The sequence below is a fragment of the Balaenoptera acutorostrata genome, chromosome 10 (genome assembly GCF_949987535.1).
Source record: "Balaenoptera acutorostrata chromosome 10, mBalAcu1.1, whole genome shotgun sequence".
NCBI lineage: Eukaryota > Metazoa > Chordata > Mammalia > Artiodactyla > Balaenopteridae > Balaenoptera > Balaenoptera acutorostrata.
This window is the reverse complement of record NC_080073.1, coordinates 104786670-104799030: the sequence shown is the minus strand read 5'-3', so window position 1 is coordinate 104799030 and position 12361 is coordinate 104786670. Positions and strand designations below refer to the sequence as shown.

The 12361-nt window shown below is 40.5% G+C and overlaps 1 protein-coding gene across 5 annotated transcripts in view; it reads left to right on the top strand.

The window, feature by feature from the left end:
- Window positions 1–12361, top strand: part of PRPF4B (pre-mRNA processing factor 4B) — a 43287-nt gene that overhangs the window by 15464 nt on the left and 15462 nt on the right. For all 5 annotated transcript variants that reach the window (XM_057554641.1, XM_057554640.1, XM_057554639.1 and 2 more), the window contains exons 4-6: window positions 6056–6211; window positions 7555–7636; window positions 8949–9159. In XM_057554641.1, coding sequence (XP_057410624.1) covers window positions 6056–6211; window positions 7555–7636; window positions 8949–9159 — 449 coding nt within the window. The remainder of the gene's footprint in view (window positions 1–6055; window positions 6212–7554; window positions 7637–8948; window positions 9160–12361) is intronic.

Here is a 12361-nt window from a genome sequence, read left to right as displayed (position 1 = left end):
TGTTGAGCAGCTTTTCATGTGCTTCTTGGCCATCTGTATGTCTTCTTTGGAGAAATGTCTATTTAGGTCTTCTGCCCATTTTTGGATTGGGTTGTTTGTTTTTTTAATATTGAGCTGCATGAGCTTTTTATATATTTTGGAGATTAATCCTTTGTTGATTAGTTTGCAAATATTTTCTCCCATTCTGAGGGTTGTCTTTTCGTTTTGCTTGTGGTTTCCTTTGCTGTGCAAAAGCTTTTAAGTTTCATTAGGTCCCATTTGTTTATTTTTGTTTTTATTCCCATTACTCTAGGAGGTGGATCAAAAAAGATCTTGCTGTGATTTATGTCAGAGAGTGTTATTCCTATGGTTTCCTCTAAGAGTTTTATAGTGTCTGGTCCTACATTTAGGTCTCTAATCCATTTTGAGTTTATTTTTGTGTATGGTGTTAGGGAGTGTTCTGCTTTCATTCTTTTACATGTAGCTGTCCAGTTTTCCCAGCACCACTTATTGAAGAGACTGTCTTTTCTCCATTGTATATCCTTGCCTCCTTTGCCATTGATTAGTTCACCATAGGTATGTCGGTTTATCTCTGGGCTTTCTATCCTGTTGCATTGATCTATATTTCTGTTTTGGTGCCAGTACCATATTGTCTTGATTACTGTAGCTTTGTAGTATAGTCTGATTCCTCCAGCTCCGTTTTTTTCCCTCAAGACTGCTTTGGCTATTTGGGGTCTTTTGTGTCTCCATACAAATTTTAAGATTTTTTGTTCTAGTTCTGTAAAAAGTGCCACTGGTAATTTGATAGGGATTGCATTGAATCTGTAGATTGCTTTGGGTAGTGTAGTCACTTTCACAATATTGATTCTTCCAATCCAAGAACATGGTATATCTCTCCATCTGTTTGTGTCATCTTTGATTTCTTTCATCAGTGTCATAGTTTTCTGAGTACAGGTCTTTTATCTCCTTAGGTAGGTTTATTCCTAGGTATTTTATTCTTTTTGTTGCAATGGTGAATGGAATTGTTTCCTTTATTTCTCTTTCTGATATTTCGTTGTTAGTATATAGGAATGCAGGAGATTTCTGTGCATTAATTTTGTATCCTGCAACTTTACCAAATTCATTGATTAGCTCTAGTAGTTTTCTGGTGGCATCTTTAGGATTCTCTATGTATAGTATCATGTCATCTGCAGACAGTGACAATTTTACTTCTTCTTTTCCAATTTGTATTCCTTTTATTTCTTGTTGTTCTCTGATTGCCGTGGCTAGGACTTCCAAAACTATTATGTTGAATAATAGTGGCAAGAGTGGACATCCTTGTCTTGTTCCTGGTCTTAGAGGAAATGCTTTCAGTTTTTCACCATTGAGAATGATGTTTGCTGTGGGTTTGTTGTATATGGTCTTTATTATGTTGAGGTTGGTTCCCTCTTTGCCCACTTTCTGGAGAGTTTTTATCATAAATGGGTGTTGAATTTTGTCAAAAGCTTTTTCTGCATCTATTGAGATGATCATATGGTTTTTCTCCTTCAGTTTGTTAATATGGTGTATCACATTGATTGATTTGCGTATATTGAAGAATCCTTTCATCCCTGGGATAAATCCCACTTGATCATGGTGTATGATCCTTTTAATGTGTGGTTGGATTCTGTTTGCTAGTATTTTGTTGAGGATTTTTGCATCTATATTCATCAGTGATATTGGTCTGTAATTTTCTTTTTTTGTAGTGTCTTTGTCTGGTTTTGGCATCAGGGTGATGGTGGCCTCATAGAATGAGTTTGGGAGTGTTCCTTCCTCTGCAATTTTTTGGAAGAGTTTGAGAAGGATAGGTGTTAGCTCTTCTCTAAATGTTTGATAGAATTCACCTGTGAAGCCATCTGGTCCTGGACTTTTGTTTGTTGGAAGATTTTTAATCACAGTTTCAATTTCATTACTTGTGATTGGTCTGTTCATATTTTCCATTTCTTCCTAGTTCAGTCTTAGAAGGTTATACCTTTGTAAGAATTTGTCCATTTCTTCCAAGTTGTCCATTTTATTGGCATAGAGTTGCTTGTAGTAGTCTCTTAGGATGCTTTGTATTTCTGTGGTGTCTGTTGTAACTTCTCCTTTTTTATTTCTAATTTTATTGATTTGAGTCCTCTCTGTTTTTCTTGATGAGTCTGGCTTTGTTTATCTTCTCAAAGAACCAGCTTTTAGTTTTATTGATCTTTGCTATTGTTTTCTTTGTTTCTATTTCATTTATTTCTGCTCTGATCTTTAGGATTTCTTTCCTTCTACTAACTTTGGGTTTTGTTTGTTCTTCTTTCTCTAGTTTCTTTAGGTGTAAGGTTAGATTGTTTATTTGAGATTTTTCTTGTTTTTTGAGGTAGGCTTGTATTGCTATAAACTTCCCTCTTAGAACTGCTTTTGCTGTATCCCATAGATTTTGGATCATCATGTTTTCATTGTAATTAGTCTCCAGGTATTTTTTGATTTCCTCTTTGATTTCTTCAGTGATCTCTTAGTCATTTAGTAACGTATTGTTTAGCCTCCATGTGTTTGTGTTTTTTACGTTTTTTTCCCTGTAATTGATTTCTAATCTCATAGCATTGTGGTTGGAAAAGATGCTTGATGTGATTTCAGTTTTCCTAAATTTACTGAGGTTTGATTTGTGACCCAAGATGTGATCAGTCCTGGAGAATGTTCCGTGTGCACTTGAGAAGAAAGTGTAATCTGCTGTTTTGGGGTGGAATGCCCTTTAAATATCAGTTAAATCTATCTGGTCTATTGTGTCATTTAAAGTTTGTGTTTCCTTATTAATTTTCTGTCTGGATGATCTGTCCATTGGTGTAAGTGAGGTGTTAAAGTCCCCCACTATTATTGTGTTACTGTCAATTTTCTCTTTTATAGTTGTCAACAGTTGCCTTATGTATTGAGGTGCTCCTATGTTGGGTACGTGTATATTTATAATTGTTTTCTCGGAGTGATCCCTTGACCATTATGTAGTGTCCTTCCTTGTCTCTTGTAACATTCTTTATTTTAAAGTCTATTTTATCTGATATGAGTATTGTTACTCCAGGTTTCGTTTGATTTCCATTTGCATGGAGTATCTTTTTCCATCCCCTCACTTTCAGTCTGTTTGTGTCCCTAGGTCTGAAGTGGGTCTCTTGTAGACAGCATATATATGGGTCTTGTTTTTGTATCCATTCAGCGAGCCTGTGTCTTTTGGTTGGAGCATTTAATCCACTCACGTTTAAGGTAATTATCGATATGTATGTTCCTATGACCATTTTCTTAATTGTTTTGGGTTTGTTTTTGTAGGTCCTTTTCTTCTCTTGTGTTTCCCACTTAGAGAAGTTCCTTTAGCATTTGTTGTAGAGCTGGTTTGGTGGTGCTGAATTCTCTTAGCTTTTGCTTGTCTGTAAAGCTTTTGATTTCTCCATCGAATCTGAATGAGATCCTCGGTGGTTAGAGTAATCTTGGTTGTAGGTTCTTCCCTTTCGTCAGTTTAAGTATATCATGCCACTCCCTTCTGGCTTGTAGAGTTTCTGCTGAGAAATCAGCTGTTAACCTTATGGGAGTTCCCTTGTATGTTATTTGTCATTTTTCCCTTGCTGCTTTCAATAATGTTTGTTTCTCCTTGGGTTTATCCTGCCTGGCACTCTGTGCTTCCTGGACTTGGGTGGCTATTTCCTTTCCCATGTTAGGGAAGTTTTTGACTATAATCTCTTCAAATATTTTCTCGGGTCCTTTCTCTCTCTCTCTCCTCCTTCTGGGACCCTTATAATGCAAATGTTGTTGCGTTTAATGTTATCTCAGAGGTCTCTTAGGCTGTCTTCATTTCTTTTCATTCTTTTTTGTTTATTCTGTTCCACAGCAGTGAATTCCACCATTCTGTCTTCCAGGTCACTTATCCGTTGTTCTGCCTCAGTTATTCTGCTATTGATTCCTTCTAGTGTATTTTTCATTTCAGTTATTGTGTTCATCTCTGTTTGTTTGTTCTTTAATTCTTCTAGGTGTTTGTTCTTTAATTCTTCTAGGCCTTTGTTAAACATTTCTTGCATCTTCTCGATCTTCGCCTCCATTCTTTTTCCAATGTCCTGGATCATCTTCACTATCATTATTCGGAATTCTTTTTCTGGACGGTTGCCTATCTCTACTTCATTTAGTTGTTTTTTTGGGGTTTTATCTTGTTCCTTCATCTGGTACAAAGTCCTCTGCCTTCTCATTTTGTGTCTTTCCATGAATGTGTCCTCTCTCATCTTTTATGTTTGTCCTTTTGTTCTACGTTCAGTCTTGAGAAGCTTTCTCAATCTACCTTCTTACCTTTCTGTTGATTTTTTTTTTTCCTCCCTTCTGCACACTCATAATTTTTTAAATTTCCAAGACCTTGTTGGCTGTTTATTTTTTAATAACATTTTACTCTCATTTTATGGAAGTAGCATCTTTATGTCAAAGATGATAATGAGTTTATTTTGTGGAGCTTTTGTTCTTTATAGTTTTCTTCTCTTACCAATATATTGTTTCTACCCAGGTTTCTTTTGCTGCTTGTTTGCCTTTTCATTTGAGGACTTTCCTAGATCAGGTGGATCCTTCCTTGCTGCCTGTTCTGATTCATCTGCCTATCCTCTCCATGAGAGCAGGATCTTAGGTCCCCGACCAGGGATGGAATCTGGGCCCCCTGCCGTGGAAGTACAGAATCCTAACCACTGGACCGCCAGGAAAGTCGCAAATGACTATTTACGTACTTATTTATTTATTTTTTTATTCTGGTTTAGAATGCTAAATGGAAGCTTTCTTCCATTCTGACAAGCTGGAACTTGTGGATTGGTGGCGGATTAGCGTATCAGTGACTGTAGATCTTTCCTTTTTGGGCTTGAGAGTTTTCCAGAATCTTCTCATCTGCTGGAGAGTAAGACATGGCTGCCAGTAGAGTTCCGGTCCTAAATAGTGTGGGTCCCCCCTTAACCCTTCTCTTCCCAGTGCAGTGCCCTCCGGTACCGTGGGCCAGTTTTCACAACCACCACTTCCTCTCTGTAAAGTGAATATTAGGTTTCCTGCGGTAGTGTGGGGAGGGGCGGCTGGTGGCATTCTCCACTGAGTCAAAAAGGAGAATATACCAAGTCAAGCTGTTCCTAAAGGATTTCAACCAATTCTCTTTAACTTTTCCCTCGTACTCCATCCTTCAGAGGATACGGTATCTCCAGATCTTGAGGCTTTCTGGGGCTTTGTGGCAGGCACTGACTTGTTTCTTATTTACCTTGTATGTCCCTGTTGGACTAAGATTTAGATTTGATCTGCTACTACTTTTCTGTCCAGTTTGCATGTTTCCAGCTTTTATTGGTATCTGTTGTCACATCTCTTCACATTGTCTTTGACTGAAGGTTTTATTTTGTCATCGTTCCCTTTAATGTTGTTTTAGTAAGGTTTCCGAAGAAATCTGAGATAAACATGGTCAGATGTGACATGAACAGAGTTTACCAGCCCTTTGTAGACTCACAGCCTTTTCTTTTGGGAGTCCCACAGCACTTTCTGACACAAACTTCCACCTTCATACTTGAACTCTGATGTCACTTTCTGTTTGGTTAACAGGGTATTTATAACAATGTCTGAGGGCCATATCAATTAGACTTAGAATTTCTGTCACCTTTGTCTTTCCCGTACTTTATTCAGCAGTGATCTTTTAAAAAATCAAGTTTATTGAGACATATTATTTACATAAAGTAAAATTCACCCTTTTTGTTGTGAAGTTGTGAGTTTCGACAGATGTGTGGTCACTGAGCTGCCATCATCGAGGTACAGAGCGCTCCCATGGCCCCGACAGGTCCCTCGCGCCCCTTTGTAGTTGGTAAGAAGAGTAGCGGTGGTTTAGGTGTCATCAGTTAGGCTGGGTATCTGAATCTTATTGATGGTATGTTAATTTTGTCTTAAAATTTTAACTAACTGTTTTTAAAGATTTGACTTTTAGAACGCTTTTGGATTCACAACAGAGCTGAGCTTTTGAAAGGTACAGAGAGTCCCTGTACTACCCCTACGCCCAGCAAACTCACAGCCTCCTCAACTTTAACTGACCTTTAAAATTTGTCTTCTCCTCAAACAGGGACAGAGGTCGAAGGAGCAGATCACGCCTGAGAAGGCGGTCTCGGTCACGGGGTGGTCGTAGACGTAGGAGCAGAAGCAAAGTAAAGGAAGATAAATTTAAAGGAAGTCTTTCTGAAGGAATGAAAGTTGAGCAGGAATCTTCATCTGATGATAAGTAAGAACGGAACTTTCCTATAATTTCCTTTTTCCAAATCAGAGAAACACTGTTTGACTTGGAAATCTTTAATTTCCATCTGAATATTTTAAGCAAATCCATTAATTTGACCCTGAATTTAAGTTCATCTTCTCTGCAGGTTTTATAGGTTATGTGACAGAGGTCATGGTTGTCTGAATTTTGGTTTGGCTGGAGTGAATATGGGCCGTCACTTTATCACGAGCCTTTCCTTCTATATTTTCATTAGGAACCATAGAGGTATCCTGCCAGTTACCTGAGGTATCTCAGTTACCAGTTTTGGTGGGGGGGTTTTTATACTAAGTTTAGACTTTCCGTTTTGTGTAAATGATACACACTTGCTATGCCTGTTACAGTGTGGAAAATGCAGAAATATTCAGTGCCTGATAAAACTGGGGAAATTTTCTTTAATGCAAACTTCGTGGTCTACATGGCACATGTCAAACGTAAACGAGACGAATTTAGAGCAGTGGTTCTCAGCGGGGGAGATCTGCCTCCCAGGGACGTTTTGGCGATGTCTGAGGACCTGTTTATTGTCACCTAGTAGCGGGAGGCCAGGGACGCTGTTCTGCACCCTGCAGTGCATAGGATACGCCCCAGCACCCAGAGCTGTCGTAACGTTAGCAACGCTTGCGCTGAGGAGCCCTGGTTGGAGCTGGGAGATAAGAAAGTTGAGGGGAGGGAAAGTGTCCTGGGTAGACCTGGTACCTTCAGAGTGCAGCTCGCTTACACCTCTGCAGTGAACGTCCAGCAGGTCGTAGAAAAGGCTGCGCTGGGAGGGATCATGAAGAGGGCAGGGTTCTCTGGGGGTACCATCTGAACCGGTCAGGCGCAGTGTTGGGAGGCAGAGCCACTTTCCCTTCAGATTGTATGCAAATGTCTACCTGTGCATTTTTGGTGGGGAAAGGATCTATAGCTTTCAAAGGCTTCTGTGACCCAGGAAAGGTAGCAGTTTACTAGTGTGTCCCAGCCCCCCTCTTGTTGTATAGGTGTGAGAACAAGGGCTGCAGAGGTGAAATGACTTTACTACAGGGCACAGCTAGTGATGACTTTTAAACTTAGGCATCTTTCTTTTGTTCCCCGTCTCTGTGCTGTGAAACAGGTGAGGAGAAAAATGAGACCTAGAAGGTTAAATTACTTGCCAGGATTCCAAACCAGGATAGTTTAAAAGCGAAGATAGAGTGGGGTGGCTTAAGATTTTTGCTCAAATGTACTGATGACCTACATTTTCCAGCTTTTATTTTTTTTAAATGTATAAACGTAATGCTTTTGGAGTCTCTATGTTTGAAGTTAACTACACGGATGTGTGTGTAATTTTTTCTAAGCCTTGAAGACTTTGATGTTGAGGAGGAAGATGAAGAAGCCTTGATAGAACAGAGAAGAATACAAAGGCAGGCCATTGTTCAGGTACGTGGTTTCAGTAACATTTTGATCAACACTCCTTCACCACTATTTTAACAAAATTAAGGATTTTTACCTTGACAATGCAGTGACAGTAGTAGCAATTGAATAGGTCTTGAAAGGAAGGTGGTTCCTTAATAAAATTGAAATAGTTAATCTTTTTTGTTATACATGGGATTCTGATATAAACCTCTTTCATAAGACAAAATTCGGAGTTTGCTTTCTTTTTTTTTTTTTAAGTTGATGAACAAGAAAACCCTCATAAGTGAGTATAAATTGGAGGAATTTCCTTTGGCACAAACTTATAAATAGCCTGTTAATATGTGGAAAAGATTTTTTAATGCCTTATAAAATGGCACATTTTCTAACGCAGATGTGAATGTTGAAATGGAACATCTCAATAATTGTAAGACTCCTTGAGAGCCGAGCGATGCAGGGATTGGGTGGGAAAGGGTGTCAGACTCAGGCCTACTGGTAAGGTGAGCTGCCTGGGAAGGCTGCCGGTTCTCCCTGCCATCCTGAGATGAGGCCTGGCCACTCCAACCTTGGAGGATGGTGGTCCCTGTAAAGCGCCTTCTGTCACCATCATGTGATGGGGGTGAGTGACGGAGCTGAGAGGAAGACTTCTGGAAGATATGAAACATGCTTGGGTGCTGTTAGGAGGACAGCAGACAAGGAAAGGACAGTCGTAGCAGCTTGGGTAAACAGAGAGGGTAACTGCAGCATTTCAGAGTGAGGGAAGGAATTTGAATCACCTGAGTATGTAGGGCATAACTAGAATTCCACAGGAAACTTACCTTTGTGGGGCACTGATGAAACTGGTATTAAACTGATATCCCTAAAGACTTGGTTGAATCTTTTTTTGTTCTTACCCAGGTCCACAATCCCTTATCTCCAACCTTTGGGGCCAGATGTGCTTCAGAACTCAGAAATATGTGAATTTTAGAAAGGTAATGTGGTGCATATATGTATGTTCCTTTGCCCCAACAGTGGGGTCTAGCACAGCACCCCATTATCAGCCCCTAGGAGAGTTTTGCAGCGAGCGAAGTGCATCACGTTCACGCTGGGGAAGCTCAGGCCGCTCAGAGCGCCACGTCTCTGCAGCGCAGATCTTGCCACCTCGTGAATGTGCACCAGACATAGAAGAGCGTTCAGAGTTTCCTGGATTTGGAATTACATATAAGGGATTGTGGATCTAATTCAGTTAAGACTTCAATACCTTTAAAACTTTTTTAGCATTCCTTGACACTTAACTTTTCAGTTCAGGCCCTCTTAGCACCAGATGTTGTGACAGTAATACTCTGTGTCGTTACCGCAGAAATACAAATACCTTGCTGAGGACAGCAACATGTCCGTGCCGTCTGAGCCCAGCAGCCCCCAGAGCAGCACTCGCACCCGCTCTCCCTCTCCTGAGGACATTCTGGAAAGGGTAGCTGCTGACGTCAAGGAGTATGAACGGGAGAATGTTGATACGTTTGAGGCCTCAGTCAAAGCCAAGCATAATCTCATGACAGTCGAACAGAATAATGGTGAGTCAGTTACAGTTTTGTTTCGACCATGCTTTTCTCTGAATTTGCACCCCTGTTAACTTCATAAGGAGAGAGGTTATTTGGGGATGGGGACGGGATGGGGACGGGAGGGGGACTAGGAAAGCTGTAAGCATGACCTGAGTGTCGCCCTGAGCCCCACATGCGTGTTCACCGCCTTCGGTTTGGCTTGCTAGGCTATTTTCAGGCAAATCCCAGCCATGATTTGATTTCATCTGGGAATACTTCAGTTTGTATCTGCTAGATAAGGACCTTTTAAAAAACATTACTTACACTTGATAAAATTGATAATTTTTAGATATCTGATGTCTAAAGTTGGTTGGTTTGAGTCAGAATCCAAATAAGATACACATTATGTTTGGGGTATACATCTCTGAAGTCTCTTTTTTAATAGTTTTCTCACTGTGGTGTGGTCTGTCCCCCACCCCCCGACGCCCCCCTTTACTTGCGTTGGTGCTAGGGCCTGTGTCCTGTGAACTTTTCTACTCTGATTTTGTCTGGCCACATTCTTGTGTTATTTATTTCCTCTCTCCTCCGTATTTCTTGAAAACTAGTAGTTAGTGTTAGAGACTTGAATAGGTGTCGGTTTAATTTTTTTGGCAAGAATGCTTCATTAACTGGCGGTATGTACTCTTATATCACATCTGGCGGCACGTGCGGTGTGGTGTGGCTGTCCTGTTTTTACCGGCACTGAGGTGGTGTGTTAGCTAAGATACTCCACTGAAGTTTCTGTTCAGCTGTCTGCCTCACGCTTTTAGCGGCCGTTGATGGTCCCTGCTTAGATCCCTTATTTCAGTGGGGGCAGCAGGGTTTCCAAAGTGGTGATTTTTAAAATCTCTATCATTACTTTTGAATTGTTAGCTCTAATTTTGTAAAAGAGGAGGTTTCCATTCTTTGGTTACCCCAAAATATAGTTCGTACAGGAAAGGCAGGTTAAATGCTTGATTATTTTCGCCTTATTGACCAGTTTTTAGCATAGCATAGAGTTGGTGCCTGAGCAACCTACAGAGGTGACCAGTGAAATTTTGGTTTTTTTGTTGGGTTTTTATTATTTGGTGTCATTATGCTCTTGTGTTTGGATCCACTGCTGCCATTTTTCTTTTTGAAGCTTAGATTGTTCTCTCTTCACCCGAGGAGGGAGCCCCCCCCTTTTTTTTTTTTTAAATAAATGAATTTAGGAACTAAAGAGAAGAAAGATATTCGCCATGTATTTCTTCTTTAGGTCTTTTTTTTTTTAACTTATTTTCATATTTATTTTTGGCTGTGTTGGGTCTTCGTTTCTGTGCGAGGGCTTTCTCCAGTTGCGGCGAGCGGGGGCCACTCTTCATCGCGGTGCGCGGGCCTCTCACTGTCGCGGCCTCTCTCGTTGCGGGGCACAGGCTCCAGACGCGCAGGCTCAGTAATTGTGGCTCACGGGCTTAGTTGCTCCGTGGCATGTGGGATCTTCCCAGACCAGGGCTCGAACCCGTGTCCCCTGCATTGGCAGGCAGATTCTCAACCACTGCACCACCAGGGAAGCCCCGGGAGCCCCTTTTAAATGGGTTTCTGGTGTCTTTTTGAGGCAAACCCTGCAGTATTTATTTAACATGGCTGTTTTACTTTCTAGGACAGGGGCTTTCTGTAAAATATCCAATATTTTAGGCTTTTGTAATTATTTTAGACTTTTTTCTCTGGTCCAACTGCTGAGCTCTGCTCTCGTGGTGCAGAGCGGCTGGGCCAGCACAGCTGGATGAGCGTGGCCACGTTCCCAAAACACTGGATGGGCTGAAGTTCACGTGGTGTTCACGTGTCAGGGCCATACAGGAACAAGCAAGGGGCAAATTCGGCCCAGTCTGTAGTTTGCTGACTCCTGTTCAAGGCAGTAAGACATCATAGGCTCACCTTGTGTGCATCTTGCCCCAGAGCAGAATCAGTTATTGTTGCAGGGATCCTTGGTTCCACTTAGTAGGAAATGCCGCTTGGAGACTACAGGGCACTTAGGGAGGCCCATTACTGATGGGCCTTTTCAGTGGACCAAACTAGGAAATGCACACATTTTTGGGAAGGAGGAGTTCATACTGATTTGCCAATTCAAATTCGAGATTACAGGGTTTTTATTAACTTTCTTGACTTTGTATTTCTCTCTTTGTAACAGTAGAAAAACTTGGTTCCTAATAAACACAGTTACTTAGGTTATTTTGAAACTTTCATATGCAGAGTTATCACTGTGATTGTCAGTATTAAATGTACTGAATGCAGTTTGAAAATGTAATGGTTTTGTCCTTAGGTTATATTTCAAGATGTATACAAACCTGTGTTTGTTTTAAAGTTTTTTGAAATAGTTCTCCTCTGTACGGTTATATCACCAGTTTGATTTGGTTTAGGCTTACTTTCATTTGCTTTTGATTTTTAGGAATACTTTGGGTTTTTAAAAAATCATTAAAACATCTTTCATATGTGCATGCGTTTATATTCTATGTACACATGCACACAACAAACTATGCTCATCTGTATGACGTGACCTTCATCCGTTCTCACAGCTGCGGGTTACTCCAGTGTGGTGCGCGCGCCAGGTTATTCAGTTAGTCTTCTAATGGTAGATGTTTGGCTGTTGATTGGAGCATTAATGATAATAGCGTTGTGCATTAAGTCGTTTTTTTCTGCTTGTTACTGTGTCTTTGGAGTGGTTTCTTAGAAGTGGGATTGCTGGGTCTGAATGAATATGTCATTTTGCTGTATACTTCCAAATTCCCCTCTGTAAAGGTTGTACAGTTTTGCCATCCCACAAGCAATGTCTGAGGGCTTTTTATCCAGGGCTTTGTTAACAGAATGTTGTCATACTTTTAGATTTTTAGCCAGTCTCATAGGATGGTATTTCATTGTGATTTTAATTTGCGTTTGAGATGGGCGTATGAGATCAGGCATGTGTTCATATGATTAAAGCCCTTGCATTCTGTTTTTCTAGGATCTCCTTACATTTATTCTTTTGCCCAGTGTTTTAATGGGGTTATTAGGCGTTTTAGGAGAGAAATACGTAGATCTGTATTCATAGTGCGGGGTGCTAACCTTCTGAGAGAAATTGCAGTTTAGAGAGGAGCTTCCCTTGTAATACCTAATCGTTGCTTAGTTATTAGCATATTAATTCAACATTAGTGGAAGTATCGATATTAGGTCTTTCAACTTTCTGAAGTGCATTCTCAGTAAA